The sequence below is a fragment of the Manis pentadactyla genome, chromosome 2 (genome assembly GCF_030020395.1).
Source record: "Manis pentadactyla isolate mManPen7 chromosome 2, mManPen7.hap1, whole genome shotgun sequence".
NCBI lineage: Eukaryota > Metazoa > Chordata > Mammalia > Pholidota > Manidae > Manis > Manis pentadactyla.
Genome location: NC_080020.1, coordinates 173,577,350 through 173,597,073, shown reverse-complemented (window position 1 = coordinate 173,597,073; position 19,724 = coordinate 173,577,350). Strand labels below are relative to the sequence as shown.

At 40.0% G+C, this 19,724-nt stretch overlaps 1 protein-coding gene and 1 pseudogene across 5 annotated transcripts in view; one reads left to right on the top strand and one right to left on the bottom strand.

The window, feature by feature from the left end:
- Window positions 1-1,449: 1,449 nt before the first annotated feature.
- Window positions 1,450-2,743, bottom strand: LOC118934827 (mirror-image polydactyly gene 1 protein-like; annotated as a pseudogene).
- Window positions 2,744-5,313: 2,570 nt separating this feature from the next.
- STAMBP (STAM binding protein) overlaps window positions 5,314-19,724 on the top strand; it is a 33,642-nt gene continuing 19,231 nt past the window's right edge. For 2 of the 5 annotated variants that reach the window (XR_008995795.1, XM_036930599.2), the window contains exons 1-4: window positions 5,383-5,885; window positions 7,246-7,460; window positions 18,209-18,284; window positions 18,618-18,713. Coding sequence is in view for 3 of the 5 variants with exons in the window: in XM_036930599.2 (XP_036786494.1) it covers window positions 7,258-7,460; window positions 18,209-18,284; window positions 18,618-18,713 (375 nt within the window). In the remaining 2 variants the exon portion in view is untranslated. Of the gene's footprint in view, window positions 5,886-7,245; window positions 7,461-18,208; window positions 18,285-18,617; window positions 18,714-19,724 lie in introns of all 5 variants that reach the window. The other 3 variants (XM_057497086.1, XM_057497087.1, XR_008995796.1) reach the window with 3 other exon arrangements.

Below are 19,724 nucleotides of genomic sequence, written 5' to 3'. Positions count from 1 at the left end.
CATCTCAATTATCACCATAATTGACTAACCATTCTTGTAATTCATTTTGGTGACAGTGAGACAACACTTATTGTAACATCATTTGAACATCTGACAATCTTTATTGAGTGTCATCTGGGGTCCCAGGATGTTCCAGGCATGGGGGCTAGAGCTGTAGGCAAGTCAGGAGAAGTTCCTGTCTTCTTGGAGATTACATTCTCTAGGGAATGAGATACAGTGAACAATCCAGACCATAGCAGACAGTGGTAAGGACTATGAAAAGAGTTAAAACAGGACCAGGTGATAGAGGGTGACTGGGTGGCTACTTAGAGTGGACAGAGAAATTCTCTTTGAGAAGAGACATGTAACCAAGTTGTGAATGACAAGATGGAGACAGCCAGGTGAAGATCAGGGTAAGAGCATCTCAAGAAGAGGAAAAAACTGTGTAAAGGTTTTGAGTGGAGAAGTAGATGTTTAGACAGCGTGGCTAGAGAGTAGCAAGCAAGGAGGAGAAGTGGGTTGAGGTCAGAGAGACAACAGGGACTGACTCACACTGTAAGCCAGGGTAAGGAGTTTGGAATTTTAATTCCAAGTACCATGGGAAGTAACTGGGGAGTTGTAAACGCTCCCATTTTACACCCTTCAGTCAATTCTGTTAGAGCAATAGAACTGGTTTTTGTTTTAAAAAGAATATTAGCTATTGTAAGAATGCAGTAGGTAAGAATGGATGTTGTTCCTGTACTGAGATTGCCCCTATAGGTGTGGCACTCAATCAAAGTGGTAACAGTAGGCACGTAACATCTGCCTGGAGTCATCCCTGTTTTTTGCTCCCCCAGAAATCTCATCTGGGCTTATTTTCTATATCCTGATGTTATATATCAAGGTAAGAATTTTGTCTTCTAGGAGTCCCTTGCTGCTCTCCAGGAATGATCAGGTAGGAATAAGCATTCAGGAGTGCAGGAGTAACACCGAAGTATGCAACAGATCATATGGAGACTAACCGAGAGTAACACTGGCCTTATATTCAGGGAAAGTGTTCATAACTAAGTGTGGGCACCAAAAGGAAGGAGAACCTCAATTCCTAGCCTGGCCATTGCCCATCAGGTGAGCTGCTGAAGCCTATTTGCTGGCAGAATACCTTCCATGTTTAGCCTCCTCTGTGGGCAGGAGCAAGTTGAATATTCTCCTCAGGTATGTCAAGAGCCAACAGAATTTTTGTAGCCTTACTTTCCTAGTTGCATGTATAAAATTGTCCAGATTTTTTTTTTACTTTAAAGAATATAAATTATAACAAGTGAGCAGTTTTATTACTAGGATGCACATATTTGAAGGTGTAACAAAATATGTGATTATTTCAACATATCTAAACATTGTGGTATTGACCTATGCTAAACACTAAGTTGAATTAAGAATATATGGGGAAAGGTCATTTTTTAATGATAAAGAAAGAGGGAAAATGGTATTTGCCTTTCAGAATAAGACACATGCAGTTATTACCTGTGACAAAGCAGCATCTCATTCCTTTATCACTGCATTCATTTCTTCCGCAATTATTCTCTTTTTACATTCCTTGGTCTGGTAGATTCTATCCACAATTATAGCTCCATTCTTCTTAATAGCTATCCTAGTGTCTGCATTGTTTATTCTTTTCAGTAATACCTGCAATTTCTTCAGGGTTAATCTTTTCTAGCACTTTTAGACATTTCCATATTCTTGGCTCGTGCAATTGCTTCATCTCGCTCCTCATTGGCCAACCATAGTTGAGACATAATAGCTTCATCACGTTCTCTGTGCAAAATACACTTCTTCAACCAGTGCTGCTGTCTTTTCAGCAATTTGAGCTTCTATTGCTTTCTCTTGGAGTTCCAGCTTAAGCTTTAGTTTTCTCTGTTCTTTATCTTTAGTCAGTTTTTCTTGAAACTTTTTATTGCTTGTCCTGAGAATGTCCAATTCTTTAAGAAGAAATGTCATTGTCTTCTCTTTATTTAAGTCTGAAGTAACTTGAGAAGGAATCATAAATTCATAATGCAAATCATTATTCCTATGTTCCATAATGTTGGATTTTTCAGTAGTGCAGTAAGCTGTCTTATCACCTGGATAAGGAAAACTCCTTGATCTCTGCTCTGGCAATTCTGAGTTCTCATATGTGGCTTAATTAACTAATTCATTGGATTTCTGATGCATGCTTCCCTTAGAATTCATAGTTGGTTGCTCATCTGGCTGTGTACTTTTATTTCTTTCTGTAGTCTCTTGTTTAAGATAATCATGGACTGTATCATTTTTCTTGTTTATTCTTCTTAGTAATTATAATTTTTTTAAAGGACCAAGAATTCAATAGGGAGAGTGTAGCCCAACTGATTTAAAACACTCTTTCACAGAAGGATGCAATAACAGTGATCACCACCACCAACATTTAGGCCCTTTTGACCAGTCCTCCATTTGTACTTCAGTTCTTGTTTGCTCTGGCAATGTTGGTTTTTGTTCCAAAATTTGAAGCTCACAGTGAGAACTCTGGGTTCTTTAGAAAGTCCTCAAATAAAGCTGTAGTAAGCTTCTTCTTTTCCAATTTTCTCTAAATATGTTGATCTGGAGTTGGCAATCTTTCTCTAAATTCCTCATTTACTTTTGGATTAGCTGAGATGAGCCCGGCACCAACCCAGGAGCGACTCTGAGCGCTGCCCAGTTTCTCAGGCCGCAGGCACAGCCACGTGTCAGCCAATCGCTGCTCATTCGGAACCTCCCGGCCCCGGGCTCCCCCGCACGAGGAGAGCCCCCAAATTGTCCAGTTTTTAACTTTCCAGTTATTCAGAGTGAAGAATGTTAGATGTTCACCTAGGCCAAGGTTTTCTTGCTTGCTTCTGGTCCCTATAAAGTCAAGACTGCTGATGACTTGTCCGAGAGACCAAAAACTTTCGTATTCATAAACTTCCTCCCTAAAAGGACCAGATCCTGCTTCCTGTATCTTCTTTTTTTTTTTTTTTTTTGAAGATAATTATTTTTTATTGAAGGGTAGTTGACACACAGTATTACATTACATTAGTTTCAGGTGTACAACATAGTGATTCAACATTTATATACATGACAATTCTAGGTACCAGTTATCACCATACCAAGCTGTTACAATATCTTGACTATATTCCTTATGCTATACATTACATCCCGGTTACTTATTTATTTTACCATTAGAAGTGTGTACTTTTTTTTGTGTGTGAGGGCATCTCTCATATTTATTGATCAAGTGGTTGTTAACAACAATAAAATTCTGTATAAGGGAGTCAATGCTCAATGCACAATCATTAATCCACCCCAAGCCTAATTTTCGTCAGTCTCCAATCTTCTGAAGCATAACGAACAAGTTCTTACATGGTGAACAAATTCTTACATAGTGATTAAGTTCTTACATGGTGAACAGTACAAGGGCAGTCATCACAGAAACTTTCGGTTTTGATCACGCATTATGAACTATAAACAATCAGTTCAAATATGAATACTCATTTGATTTTTATACTTGATTTATATGTGGATACCACATTTCTCTCTTTATTATTATTATTTTTAATAAAATGCTGAAGTGGTAGGTAGATACAAGATAAAGGTAGAAAACATAGTTTAGTGTTGTAAGGGAGCAAATGTAGATGATCAGGTGTGTGCCTGTAGACTATGTGTTAATCCAAGCTAGACAAGGGCAATAAAACATCCATGTATGCAGAAGATTTCTCTCAGAACAAGGGGGGTGAGGTTCTAAGCCTCACCTCTGTTGATCCCCAATTTCTCACCTGATGACCCCCCTGCGACTGTACCTGTCTTAGGTTGTTCCTCCCTTGAGGAATCTTACCCGTCTCTGGCTTCCTGTATCTTCTTAATCATTATTTTGAGAACTGCCAGCACCTGGGCCTATGTGTTTCCCAGTCATAGCATTGTAAAGCCTTCTTATCACAGTCTTAACATCTAGCATGTTTGCAAACTCTGTTAATTTTAAAAAAAGCTACTTTTTGGAGACAGTGCTCAACGGAAGCAGATGCCCCTGCTCCCCACCTTACCAGCTCTGCTTTTGCCTGTATTTCCACAATAAAAGTATCCACCTGCTGGACTTCTTCACTGCTGTATCCTTAACACTTAGAACAGAAGCTAGCGCAAAGTAATTGAACAAATATTTACTGAATGAGAGGTTGAATGGTTTGGAATTTGTTCTGTGTTGGCTCCCACCAGGACCCTACATATACTGTATGTCCTCCCTATGACCAGCAACCCCAGCTCATCTACTTGTTTAGGCTCAACCCACTACATTTACATTCTGAAGGGCAAGCATAGTTATAAAGACACAGTACAGAGCCTTCTACAACTTTCTGCAGGGGTTCCCCGAGAAACAATAGTGGGTCATAGCACTGATATGCCTATTGATACTTGTAGGTTGTGTTTGAGGGAAGATCTTTTAAGTGCTTTCATCCATAAGTCTGAAAAGCCAATAATGACACAGAATCACTTCAGAGAGATCCAAGAAAAATATACACAGCAGGGAGTGGGAGAATTGGAGATTTGGACACTGGCCCGAAGGAGGAAGTTAACACCTGTGCAGGGGTTTTAAACTAGACGGTGAAGAACAGGCCATGCCATCACATTAACAAACACACAGAGAGGCTGCCAAAACTTGGGGTGTAAAGTATCCCCAGAGTTTAATTTTTAAACCAAAGCATAGACATTCAAAGTGGTTATATACGAAGTCTCCTGAGAAGGAATGACTAGCAGTCTTGAAGGACTATTTTGGAAAGAAGTTGTGCACATCCACACATCCACACACAGAATGTGCCATTGTTTGAATTTGCTGTAAATAACCATCCTAGGGCCAGGAACTGTGTCATACAGATCTTTGTGTCCCTGTTACCTCGCAGTGCCTCTTAATGAAAAAACACTAATTTTCAGTAAGTTTTATTGGTGTTCTGACATTAAAACGTTAGTCTTAAATTCTCTTCTAGGCCAGTGAAAAGGATTGCTGAATACCTCAGGCCATTAAGTTTGTGTAGAGAGTAACACAAACAAGCGGAAATTTTCAGAAGTTTTCCTTCCCCCGATTTAGAAACCCTGATTAGTTTAGGCAGGACTCAGATCGGCAATCCCTCCTTGAACGCTGGATTTGTGTGGGCGTGATAGAGAGGCTATCCCCTAACCCATATCAAAATAATTCTAAAACCAAAAGTTAGCTCGATTATCTGTCCTTCTAACGGCTCGGTTCCCCTGCTACCGCCTTGATCTAATTACCAAAAGTGCCGCCACCGCACTCGCCCGTCATTGGTCGGACTTTCCTCAGGCGGCCGTTCTAGCCCCTCTGGGTCCTAAATTCTCCAGAGTGCAGTCGAAAGACCTCAGACAGGGGCGGGGCGGGCGCCGGATGTGACGTTTCCGGAAGCGCGGAGTGTCGTCTGTGGGGACAGGTGGGGAAGGGTCCCGGGAATGTGGTGGGGACCGGACGCTGAGCGTGGGCCGACTCTGAAGGGGAGCGGCCGCCGTGAGTGTGGGCCTGCAGCCTTCTCCTGCCGCGCGCCCCCTGCCCGGGCCGCCGCGCGCGAGGCCCCTGGTGGCCCCCTTCCCTAGCCGGGCCCAGCGCGTCCCCGCCTGCCGCACTGGAAAGACCCGAAAACCTTGAACGTTTTTGTCTTTGGCAACTTGGGCCTGACTGCCTTCGAAAAGGGAGCCTCAAGCAGTTGTCAGGCGGCCCCTCTCGGCAGTATACGCCCCCTCCGCTGGCCCCCTACCCCCTTTCAGGCCTTTAGGCCACGTTCCTCCCGCATCTGCGGGCTCTGCATCTCCTCTTTGGGGTGCTGCCCAGCCCTGTAGAACCAGGCACCGCTCTGACCTTGGGAGGGGATTCCATTCTCCTCCCAAAAGATCCTCTCCCGAGAGGTAGTGAGGTACAAGCACCCTCTGCTTCTGTTTGCATTGATGGGCTCTGGACTGTTTACTAATTAGGCAACTTGGGGACGTTTTAGATTTGCTAGCGGCTTTCCGAGCCCTTAAAAAGGCTTGGTGGGAGATGGGATACCTCTGTGTTCCTCGCCGTCCCCACAACTTTTGTACTATTGGTGGGTGTTTTAGAGAACGAGTTTGGTGCAAGAAGCGTGACCTAGGGATAGAACTGGCCGAGGGGAGGACTATCTCTGAGGGACGGTTAGAGTGGAACACAGAAAAACTGGTTAGACTAGTGATTGGTGAGGATTTCTGGGCAGATCAGAATCCTGACTGAAGTAAAAGATCTCTTCCGGGAGGAAGGAAGCCTTACGACTAAAAGATAAAACAAGGCCTGTAGACCTAGGGCCTTGAATTCCAAAGTGAATTCTACTATAGCTTGTGTATTTTAGAGCATGCGAAATGCTAGGGTATGCTGTATTTCGATGTGTATCAGATACCCAGATTCTTTTTGGAAATGATGTAGAGTTATATCTGATTAGAAGTTGGAATCTGATTCTAACAGCTACAATGTCTAGAAAGATTGTAGAATTATTGCGGCTTGAGACCCAGGGAGGGAAAACTCCCAGGTTTTTTTGTTAGTTTGCCTTTGGCATTTCAAGTTACCTTTGTGCCTTTTGTTACTCAAAGAGTGCTTAGTCTTTGAAGACAGATTTGAATAAATTGTTTTTAAGATCTAAATTCCTTGCCCTGATATGACAAATAATGTTATAGATTAGAATAGTGGTTTAGTGAGCAGAGTTAGAATTATGAGCATTCATTCACAGACCAGTTCCTTTAACCTTGTGCTCAAATATGAAAAAAGTACACCATAGAAAAATGTCAGTTGCTCTCACATTAAATACCAATGTTCAAACTTAAGTCAGTTAGCAATCATCATGAAAGTTTATTGAGTATACTCTGCCATGGAGGGGATTGAAATAGGTGGCTGGGAAGAGAAATAATACAAAAAATTTAAGATACTGTCCCTCCTTTTATGGTGCTGAGGGCAGGGCCACCTAATGATAGGGAATGATTAGCATGGAAACTAGATAGAAATTTTATTCCTTGTACTGCCTGCTAATGGCGCAGGTATTGTGAGTTTTTGAGTCTGCCAATCCTTTCACCATTAAAATAAGGGCTTCCTTGAGGGTCTTATCCTTTTCATGGGAAAGAGACCTTATTTGATATGAGCCATAACATAGGGTATTTTTCTCTTAATTTCTTTGTCATGTAGAGGTTTGTGGGATGAACACACTGAGTAGTAGGCTGTGCTGGCATAATGGGGCCATGGTTGATGCCACCTGTTCTTTTCTTTCTGCTCAGAACTTGGTCCTGATGTTTGACCATGGAGATGTGAGCCTTCCGCCCGAAGACCGGGTGAGGGCTCTCTCCCAGATAGGCAGCACGGTGGAAATAAATGAAGACATTCCACCTCGTCGGTACTTCCGCTCTGGAGTCGAGATGATCAGAATGGCCTCCATTTACTCTGAGGAAGGCAATATTGAACATGCCTTCATCCTTTATAACAAGTACATCACGTAAGACACCTCCAGTTTCCTTTTTCTTTTCCGGTGACTGATGCCTCACTCATTCTGCTCTTGTGCTCATTTATTCTCCTCAGAATTGCTAAAACTGGAGAACTTGACGCCATCATTAGCATTAATCATTTTTACTGGCAACTCCTACATACTGGCTGTCCTTGACATTCAAACTCACGAGTACCAAAAGTATTATTTTCATGACTCAATAATTTTATGAGTAAGAGACCTAGCTCTTTGGCCTGTGCCCACATGGCCCAGCTGTTAGGCAAGAGAGTTGGTGGTTAAATTACACAGGTTTTGTTTCGATTAATGTTTCTCTCTGTTAAGGCAGCCCATCATAGGATTATTATTAAGATTAACAGAGCCAAGATTCTTCACTTCTGCTTATTTTGTAGCAAATCGAGGTTCAGGAAAAAGTTTTTTTTTTTTCTAAACCTATATCATAATCATACAAGTCATCAAATAAGTATTGACCACCTACAGATTGTGTGGCTTAACATAAGACCTTCCCTTGAGTTACTTAGCATCTTAGGTAGGCAGCATACATAGAAGATTTCAGTGCTGTTGATAGGGAACAACTCCTAAGGCCCCAATGATAATGAAATCATGTGTAATTTAGGAAGGGAATAATGTTAAAGGGTCTCATTTATCATTTTTAGTCTTATTCTTTCATAATAGTAGGACCTTCTTAAAAAATATATCAACAGTGTATTTGTATAGTTTTTTAATAGTTCATAGAGTATTTCACCTTCTTTACTTCATTTGGTCTTCACAGTTCAGTGTGCTCTGAGTTGGGCACATTATCCTCTCATTCTGTAAGTAAGGAACCATTCTCTGGGTTTAGTGACATGCTTTGTTCCACAGTTTGGAGTGACAAAAACTGAATTTTCTTACTCTTCAGGATTCACTCTTCATTATAAGCCCCATTCTTTTTGTTTTCCTTTTGGTAATTCTCTGTGAGCTGAAGGTAGTCTGAGATTATAGTTTTGAGCCACACTGACCACTTTTTGGTTATTTTTAAGTTATTTTTTGAATAGGTGACATGTACATGTGATACAGAATTCAGAAAGCACAAAGGGCGTTTATATATATACATACATATATTTAAAATCAAAGTCTCCCTACCACTCCTCTTTTCCCCCAAACCCTCACTTCCCCTTCCCAGAGACAATCACTCTTACTAGTTTCTTATATGTCCTCCCCAAGATGATATATGCATAGCAATTATATCACATTAGATTTTTTTTATTAAGGTATTGATATACACACTTATGAAGGTTTCACAAGAAAAACAATGTGGTTATTACATTCACCCTTATTATCTAGTCCCCCCTCATACCCCATTGCAGTCACTGTCCATCAGTGTAGTAAGATGCCACAGAGTCCCTATTTGTCTTCTTTGAGCTACACTGTTTTCCCCCTGACCCCACACACACCATGTGCACCAATCATGACACCCCACAATCCCCTTCTCCCTTCCTCCCCCCTACCCCTTCCCTACCCCTTCCTTTTGGTAACCACTAGTCCCTTCTTGGAGTCTGTGAGTCTGCTGCTATTCCTTCAGTTTTGCTTCATTGTTATACTCCACAAATGAGGGAAATCATTTGGTACTTGTCTTTCCCCACCTGGCTAATTTCACTGAGCATAATATCCTCCTGCTCTATCCATGTTGTTGCAAATGGTAGGATTTGTTTCTTTCTTATGGCTGAATAGTGTTCCATTGTGTATATGTACTACATCTTTATCCATTCATCTACTGATGGACACTTAGGTTGCTTCCATACCTTGGCTATTGTAAATAGTGCTGCAATAAACATAGGGGTGCATATGTCTTTTTGAATCTGAGAAGTTGTTTTCTTTGGGTAAATTCCTAGGAGTGGAATTCCCGGGTCAAATGGTATTTCTATTTTTAGTTTTTTGAGGAACCTCCATATTGCTTTCCACAGTGGTTGAACTAATTTACATTCACAATGGTTGAACTAGTGTAGGAGGGTTCCCCTTTCTCTGCATCCTCACCAGCATTTGTTGTTCCTAGTCTTTTATATGTTGACCATCCCAACTGGTGTGAGGTGATATCTCATTGTGGCTTTAATTTGCATTTCCCTGATAATTAGCGATGTGGAACATCTTTCCATGTGCCTGTTGGCCATCTGCATTTCTTCTTTGGAGAAGTGTCTGTTCATATCCTCCACCCATTTTTTCATTGGGTTATTTGCTTTTTGGGTGTTGAGGCGTGTGCGTTCTTTATATATTTTGGATGTCAACTCCTTATTGGATATGTCACTTATGAATATATTCTCCCATACTGTAGGATGCCTTTTTGTTCTGCTGATGGTGTCCTTTGCTGTACAGAAGCTTTTTAGCTTGATGTAGTCCCATTTGTTCATTTTTGCTTTTGTTTCCCTTGTCCGAGGAGATGTGTTCAGGAAAAAGTCGCTCATGTTTATATTCAAGAGATTTTTACCTATGTTTTCTTCTGAGAGTTTTATGGTTTCATGACTTACATTCAGGTCTTTGATCCATTTTCAGTTTACTTTTGTGTATGGGGTTAGACAGTGATCCAGTTTCATTCTTTTGCATGTAGCTGTCCAGTTTTGCCAACACCAGTTGTTGAAGAGGCTGTCATTTCCCCTTTGTATATGCATGGCTCCTTTATCGTATATTCACATTAGATTTTTTATCACATACTACTCGAAGGGTTTGTCAGTGTTATTGACATTTAAGGTGGAATAATTCTTTGTTGTGGAGACTGTCCTCTGTGCTGTAGGTTGTTTAGCTGTGTCCCTGGTCTGTACCCACTAGATGCCAGTAGCACCTCTTCCCCCACTGTGACAACCAAAAATGTCTCCAGACATTACCTAATGGTTTCTGAGGGGCAAAACTGCCCTGGTTGAGACCCAGTGCCCTAAAGAAAAGGAGGTGGAAGAAAGGGACTGCTGTTGTCTTTTACTTTTTATCTTTTTTAAGTTTAGAAGTAGTGCTTGTTTATTCAGATACCTTGCAGTTCATCCATGGCATCATTCCCTGTTATGTGACTTAAATGTAGATAAATCGATATATAATTATAATTACATTTCTGCCTCTCTTTGCAGTTATGAATTTTTCATTCCTAGGCACAGTGGACACAAAAATTACTTTGAGTTTCTTTGGCTGTTGTTCCTCTTTTTATATACTCTGATCCTGGTAGAAATAGTATTCTTGTATATTTCTGGTAATATTTTAGATAGTTCTCCCAGAATGAGACTTAGGGGCACAATTGCTTTGGGGAATCATCGTTGGTAATGTTCAGTAGAATCATGGACTCACTCTACCAGGTATTTTCTGAGGGCCTTCTGTGTGCTGTTGCCCCACATAGAAAGTGCTTTGAGAGCAAGGACCATATTCATTCACCAAATATATATTGCATATACCTGCTGTCTACTTGGCACCACTCTAGGTCTTGGATACATAGTAAGTAAAATGGGCCCTGACCTTACTGGTGTACGTTCCTAATTTATTAGCACAATAAATGGGTAAGCAAATAAATATATAGTCACAAAATAAGGAAAATGCTATGAAAGCAATAAAGTGCTATGTCAGAATAACCCAAAGGTATCTAATTAGGCTTGAGGGGTGCTGTAGAGTTGGTCATTCCAAGTACATAAAGCAGAGCATTTAAAGCATGTAACTGTGTGTTCAGAAGCTCCTAGGTAGCAAAGACCCTAGTGTTCTGAAGATTGTTGTGTTTGGAGCATAGCTGGAGAAGAGGGAGAATGATTCCTGGTGAGGTTGGAGAGGCAGGCGGGGCTGAATCATACAGGATATTATGAGCCAGAGTAGAGTTTGCATTTTCCCTAAAGAGCAACAGGAAGCCATTGAAAAGTACTAAGTAAGGTTGTGACTGTTTTGTGGTAAGTGATGGAGAGAGTGTAAAGAGAAGGCAGGGAGATTAGTTAGGGAACTCTTAACAGCAATTCAAGAGGGAGGCTGGCAGCATGAATGAATGTGGTGGCCTGGAAAGAAGCAGATGGATTTGGTATTCTGGAAGTAGAGTCCACAGGACTTACAGATAGTTTGGGAAAGAAGATAGTATCAAAGCTGACCTCAGCTTTCTGCCTTGAGTAACTTAAGATGTGCTGGTCTGTTAACTGAGATGGGGAGAGTGGTATTGAAAAACTGTTGGTAGTGGGGAGATTCAAGAGTTCAGACCTGGGTTTTTTTATGTGTTCAGGTGTTAAGTTTAAGATGTCTATGTGATATCAAGTAGAGGTGTCCAGTAGGAAGTTGGATGTATCAGTCTGAACTCAAAGGTCTGGGTTACAGGTAACAGACCCACAAGTCCTCAACATAGAGATGTTTCTGAAGCCGTGAGAACCTCTGGGACCTTCCAGTGCAGAGGTTCTGAATCTGGGATCCAGGAACCCCACAAGGATTCATTTATATAATTTGGGGCCCATGAACTTGGCTGGGAAAAGCTTTTCTTGCTTTTACTAACCTCTAGTTGAAATTTAACATTTCCTTCCATTTTGAACATGGTCCTCAAACCAGAGTAGTATTAATAATATTTGTAGTTTGGTGACCAATAGAAATCAGGATTTTCATATCACATTACAACTACTGCTGATATCTCAAAATAGCATTTACATTTATCACTACTTCAGAAATAATAGTACAGTTACTAAACCCATGACTAGATCCTGTTTTTTAATGTATTAAAAATGTGTGAGTAAAGAAACATGTATCACAATTTTATATTTTGAAAACTGTATTTCTTTTGTAATCCTTCACATTTAATATCACATCTTTAAAAGTTAATCTGAGGTGTCCATAGGCTTTATCAGATGCCAGAAGGATCCTTGACACAAGGATCAAGAACCCTTAATAATGAGACTGTAGAATGAGAAGAGAAGGAGCTTTGGGTTGAGCCCTGAGGTTGGTTAGTGGAGGGAGGGCCAGCAGATGAGACTTTGCAGGAAGGTTTGAGAGGCAGGAGGAAACCCAAGAGAGAATGGTGTCATGGGAGTCGAAAGAGGTCAGTATTTGCAGGAGAGTGGACAGATGGGTGAAGGTTTGGGTTTGGTGTCATGGTGTCATTGGTGATGTTGGTCAGCAATTTCACTAGAAGGATTAAAGAGACACTAGATTTGAGTGGGTTGAAAGACAAATGGACTAGAAAAAAGTAGAGACCATGAGTATAGTCCAGAAGTTGGCAAACTTTTTCTGTAAAGGGCCAGATAATAAATATTTTTGGCTTTCTGGGCTGTTTGATCTCTGTTGCAGCCTCTGTTTTGTAGCATGAAAACAGCATAGATAATACATGAAAGAGCATGATGGCTGTTCCATTCAAACCTCACTTACAAAACCAGCTGACCTAGCCATAGTTTGCTAAGCCCTGGTGTAGACAACTCTTTGCTGAAGTTTGGATAGGAAGTAAAGTTGAAAAATGAGGAAGTAATTGAAGGGGACAAGAAGTGCGTGATTATGTGATATGTATTTTAAGATGGGAGATTCTAAAGCATATCTTTTGCTGATGGAAAGGATCCTGTGGAGGAGGAGAGGTTGATGGTACAGAAAAGAGTTTAACTGTAGTGATAAATGTCTGAATACGCAAGAGGGGGTAGGATGAAAAGTACAGAGATACTTAAGGAACTGATTGTTTCCTGTGACTTGGTGTTACTTTGAGTGACATGAAAATCAGTGTTAACAGTGAGACTGATATGGGGAGTCTGTCCCTGTATATGGTGTTTGACTTCTAGGACCAGCTAATGTGATAAATTAGCCCTGGAAGAAGGTTAAGTGAGGTGAGATGTAGTGAGGTTAAGTAGGGTGAGATGTAGCAGCTATGTACTTAATTTGTTAGATTTAGGGTTTAATTGGGACTTTGTTGGATTGGCTTGTCCTGGAGCAATAAATGTAGCTGCTTTCATTTTTCTTGCAGATGTATCTTCAAGAGCCTAATTTTGATTCTGTGAACTGACAAGTACTCAGAGTTGCACAGAAGTTCTAGCTCAGTATACTCTATTTTTCTACTGCCTTTTAGTTAGTATATTCCTTTCAGTAACTGGCTTCCTCTGGCAGTTCTACAACAGAGGAGAGATGAGGGAGGAGGGTAGGCATCTACCTCACCACTCCTCTGCCTCCCCACTATAGAGAGTCATTGTTCTAGACCTTTTGTGGGTACTTTAACTCAGGATTTTAAAAGGCATTTCATCTTTTCCCTGGAGCAATTCAGGCATCTTAATGATCTCAAGCACATTTCCCCAATCGGAGGTTTTCTCTGCTGCAGGAATGCTTTGCCTTTTGCAGACCCCAGTATAGAAGAAAGATCTTCAGCACATTAAATCAGTACATATTTTCATGATGAGCACAGGCAATAATCCAGGCAGTGGATTCTTTCACAGCTTTTTATGGTCATTGACTAGGCTATACAGAAGGGAGTTACAAAGGATGTAGGCAATGCCTGCTCCTATGACACGAACCCTGAAAATGGTCTGTTACCTGCATTGAAAATGTTTACCACTGGGATCAGGGCTTATAGACTGAAGAAGGTTTTCTTCTGTGATCAGGCTTACTTTGCTCATTAATTTTTAAGATTGGGAAAAATGAGATGAGAATCATTAGTGTACCTGTGTTATAGCATTTCTGCCTGACTTCTTTGAATTCGTTATTTTTGTATAAAATTATGTTCATGATAAAAACAGTTTTTTGGAAACCATACAGCAAGGGAAATATTAAAATGAAAAGTCCCATTCCCCACAAGTAATATAACCACTGTTACATTTCCTGTATGTACAAGAAAATGTTTATGCCCATGCAAGCACATGGGCTCATGTGTTTATCCTTTTACTTTTTTCTTTTTTTTTTTTTTGACAGACAATGGCTGCAGCAGCCCCGATGTAGCCCCACTCCTTTATTTATTTATTTTTATTTTTTATATTTTTAAATTTTGGTATCATTAATCTACAATTACATGAAAGACATTATGTTTACTAGGCTCCCCCCTTCACCAAGTCCCCCCCACATACCACTTCACAGTCACTGTCCATCAGCGTAGTAAGATGCTGGAAAATCACTACTTGTCTTCTCTGTGTTGCACAGCCCTCCCCGTGCCCCCCCACACTATACATGTTTATCCTTTTTCTTAAAGCATGAATTAGATCATACAATATTTTCTATACTATAGCTTTCTTTCTTTTTTTCTTTTATTAAGGTATCATTGATATACACTCTTATGAAGGTTTCACATGAAAAACATTGTGGTTACTAAATTCACCCATATTATCAAGTCCCCCCCATACCCCCCTGAAGTCACTGTCCATCAGTGTAGTAAGATGCCGCAGAGTCACTACTTGTCTTCTCTGTTACAGCTTGCTTTCTTAACACTCGGGTGTTTCCATATCAAGACACACTGATTCATCTCATTCTGCCTCAGGACCATTTCTTCTGCTTAGCACTCTTATCCTAGATCTCTCCTTGGCTTACCCTCTCCCAATCCTTACTTACCTTCTCAGATGCCTTTGCTACCTGCCCTATCTAAAATTTCAGTCCCTCCCCTGTCACTGCCTATTTCCTTTCCCCATTAATGACTTTTTCCCAGCATTGATGATCTCCATACTTTTTATTTTGTTTATTGTCTGTTTCCCCACAGTAGTGTACACTCTGTGGTGGGGAGAAATTTGTGACTGTGTCATTTACTGCCAAATCCCCAGCCTTTACAGTAATACCTGATCCTGTCGTAGATGCTTAGTAAATATTTAGTGAATGACTGAGTGAATGATTATGTTGCTTTTCCTATTTGAGTATACCATAATTTATTAAATAATTCCCCATGGGTGGACATTTAGGTTTTCAGTTTTTCCTACTTTCATGAACAAAACTATATGGTATAGTCTTATGCATATATTTTTGTACTATTGTATAGGATAAATTCCTAGAGGTAGAACTGTGAGTCTAAAGGATATACACATTTAAAATTTTTAGTAGTTGTCTCTCATCCTTCTCCCTCCCCTAAGAAAAAAGATGTTATCAAATTATAGTCCTCCTAAAAGTGAATAAGGACATTGATTCCACCAGTTCTAATCAGTCTTTAAGCCTTTGCCATCTCATAGATGAAAGTGGTATCTCATCTTAATTTGAGTTTCTTTCATTATAAGTAAAGTTGAGTACAATTTCATGTATTTATTCATCTTTTATTTTACTTTTCCAGGGATCTCTTTTTTTCCTATTGCTCTGTTAGGTTGTTGTGCTTGTGTTTTTGCCAATGCATCTTTGTTTGCTTTGGTACATTTCCTGTCTCCATGCTGCAACCAGATCTAAGCCTAGAGAACAATATACACCTGGGCCACAGCTGTTCTAGGCCTAGTGTTAACATCTTCAGCCCTTCTTCTTGCTCAGTTTTTTTTTTGTTTATTAGTAAAAACAATCACATAAGCACATAGATGTAGTCTATGTGCTAGGTGTGCTCACACTTTTTATTTTTTACATCTCTTTTAGCATCACAGCAACCCTATCAGGTAGTACTAGTTTGTCTCCATATGTGTAATTTATGTATATAAAGAAACTGAGGGAGGATAAGATTAAGTAACTTGCCAGAGGTCACACAGCAGGTAAATAACCAGGATTTGAGTCTAGGCAAGATGACTCTGGAGCCTGCCTCTTAACCACTAAGCTCTCTTGCCTCTACTATGGCCAGTGGGATATGTTGCTTATTCTGTTTTCAAGAGATCCTTCTGTCTTTGTGTCCCCATTCAGAAAATTAACTCTAGTTGCTAAAACAAGAGAAGAGTACTCATGCACAGGTCTGGAAGTTTTTACTTGCAAACTAGATTCCATTACATGGTTCAAAATTTTTAAAGAATGGAAAAAAGTATATAGTGAAAAGTTTTACTCATGCACTTTTCTTATCCACTCTTTCCCCTGCCCTCACTTGTATTAGTTTCTGTGTATACTTCCTGTGTTTATATACTCAAGCAAAACAAATAAATATATGTACATACACATAAACAATTTTTTCCCTTTCTAACACATAAGATAGCATACTATATACACTTTCTCCCACTTTAACTCAGCTCATCCAAGGGTTTTAAGACCATTTTGTTCATCAAATATTTATTGAGTGCCTCCTTATACAGGCACTGTACTGACTTTAGAGGAATATACAAAGAAGCATGGAAGTCTCTGATCCTAGGGACTTTACAGTTCTTTAGGTCAAGAGCGTAAGTGATTAAAAAGTGTGTTTATGTGACATGGTACTTTCTTGGCTGATTCAGGCTTCAACACAATGCACATTCAGCCTTCTGCAGGTGGTGAACACATATGTTGGTCTTTAGGGCCAGGATGAGAGAGTTACTGAATCATAGGGCTCACCACAAGAACTGCGTCTTATTTATCTTAGTGTCCTCTTCAGGACATTATGGTTGAAAGATGAATCTACTCATTTTAAATATAGACTTCAGGGAAACTATTTCATTCTTTTTCATGAACCCAAAGGAAAGATTTTTAGAATCATTTTGTTTTCAGAATTAATCCCTGCCTGAGAAGTCTTGTCTCATTAGACTGAAATGAAATGTTCATGTGCATAATACAGAACCAAAGGAGGAGGGCTCATCTATATAGGGTTTGTTTTGGTGGGAAGCTTCTCCTTTTCCCCTTACTGAGGCTTCCTCCTCTGTGGGCAGAAAGTGGAAGAGGGTCAGTTAATCCCAACTACAGTGCAGTGTTTTAGGTCTGTGGGCAAGCTACCCTCAATTTATTTGAGTCTCAGCTTGTATTTATTACTACTTAATTCTATTAAAAGGCATCTTTGTTCCAAACCCCTCTGACATTTCTGGACATTGCAGGAGCCATGTGGAGGCAGTATGATCTAGTGGTCAATGTGGATATGATGTATGATATGATATGGTAGAATGATAACAGGCTAATAGTATGATATATGATATACAATAGAGTATTATATATGGTATAGTGGAACTGGCTTGCTGGCATTGAAATTCTGAATCTCCCACTTTGGCTGTGAGAAGTGACTGAACTATTTGTTTTCCCTTACCCCAAGTAGGCATCATAAATGTTAGAAGTCTGTGAACTGATTCAGTTTACTCTTCCCACTGAGTTTTACAGCAATAGACGAGAACTGAAAGTGAAAATCTAGCACTTAATGTTTCTCTAAGCAGTTTTTATCAGAGATCATAATGCATGTTACACATGTAATATGCACATATTACACATGTATAACACAAACACTGTCTGAGTATGTCAGTGCTTAGTATGATGCAAGGAATATTCTTCTTTGAAGGGACATGAATCCCAAAGGAAAAAAAGCCAAAGCGAAAGGTTACACAGGGCTAGGAGTAGTGCAAGAACATGGGTTTTCTCTCAGCTGCCTGCCGCTGGCTGTCAAACTATTCTCTGAAGAAGGATTGGTCAGAGCGGCCCTTTCCTTTGGAAGCTTTTCACTGTTAGAACAAGAGAAGACTCTCTTAGGAGCGTTATTTTTGGGCACAGGATAGGCTTCTTTTCCCCATTTTTTGTAGGAGTCTGATGCTGTCTGCTGCCACCTGATCAGGGAAAAGAGGGAAGCACTCCTTTGCTCTCTGCAGGGCTGGAGAGATGGGTGGGGAGCACAGCCTGCCGGGGTGTGTGCTACCCCTCCCTGCATGTCTACAAACTAGTCATGCAGTGGCTGCAGGACAAGGGAGTTTCATTGTTTCAGTCTTTTGTACTTCTGGACAATTTCTCTGCATTATAATCATTGTGATCTGTTCCCTTAGACTCTTTATCGAGAAACTACCAAAGCATCGAGATTATAAATCGGCTGTCATTCCTGAAAAGAAAGACATGGTAAAGGTAGGTCTTCACTTGCAATGTTGTGCAAACATTGAAGCTCTAAAACATTGGAAACTCTAAAAGCTTCGAAGAGGCACAAACTAACTTCAAGGTAAAAGTAGTAGGGTCTGCCTCTGTGCATCAAGTCCTGTAGTAGGAGATTAGGCCATTGCAACACATCAGTTTCAGAGGCGAGTCACAGGTATGGTAAAGTTGAGGGTGTTTTAAACTGTTTTGGGGAACATTGTTGCCATTGTCAAACTCTTCACTACTCTTCACTACTTAACTCTTCACTACTCTGCTTAATTAGTTGGAAATTGTTCTAATTCTCAGTTTTTAATTTTCGTGTCTCAGAAATTAAAGGAGATTGCATTTCCCAAAGCGGAAGAACTAAAGGCAGAGCTGTTAAAACGATATGCCAAAGAATATACAGAATACAATGAAGAAAAAGTGAGTATACAACAACAAAAGAGGAAATTATTTTGGTTTCTTAGCCCTGGGATTATAATATGATATTTAGCAGATGCTATGATTTTATGATTTTAATGTGATATTTTACTTTTTTTGGCAAACCAGAAACTCAGAGAAGAATACAAGTGTTTAGACTGAGGATTCTAACACAAATTTTGCCTGCTTGTCCAAGAGGGTTATTTGAGGGACAGAAAATGTATTTCTTGTCTGCTATATCTACAACAAGAACCTAAGAACAATGAAAATTCTCACTAAAATACAGGTTTTTAGATCAGAGAATTTGGGGGTTTGATTCACATTTGGTGTTACCGAAACAGATTATACCTGTTTATAATAATTGACTTTTCTTTTTTAAACTATTTTCAAATGATTCTTGTAGGGAAGTGTCAGTTAAAGCATATGGAGAAACTCTCAAGGCACTGTCAGTGGTCTTTGTCAGATGTGAATACACACTGCAAGAATGTCCACATTATTTTGTAGTTCTCTGCTGAGCTGTAGTCTGGACTCAGATGTTAAAAATCAGCAGAGAGCTGAAAAGCTGTGAGGCAAATATTTCTAAGGCACCAAGTAAGTGAAAACCTTAATGAAGGATATTATTACTTGGTATTTCTTGTTAGTTTAAAATGTCACTCTACTGAATTGATCACTAGAGAAATTTTGGAGATTCCATTTTGGGTTTACATTCAGTAGAGACTCTTAACACAGCAGTTAAATTTGGATTTGGTTCTATTTTATAGCCTGACTTAGGATACAGAATGTATACATGGCAGTTAGAGAATAAAACTGTGTATGATATAGATTATGAGATGCAGCAAGTTGCATTGAGATTCTGGTAAAAGAAGAAAATGCAGTAGAATCATTGGGGAAGGGCCTGAGAGGATTGGGACTTTGTACTAGATGAATAGGTATAAGGCAGCTGGATAGACAGGAGTGATGACTATTCCAAGGGTGCAGAGATACTGAGGGAAGCACGATTCTGTGTTGGGAAAT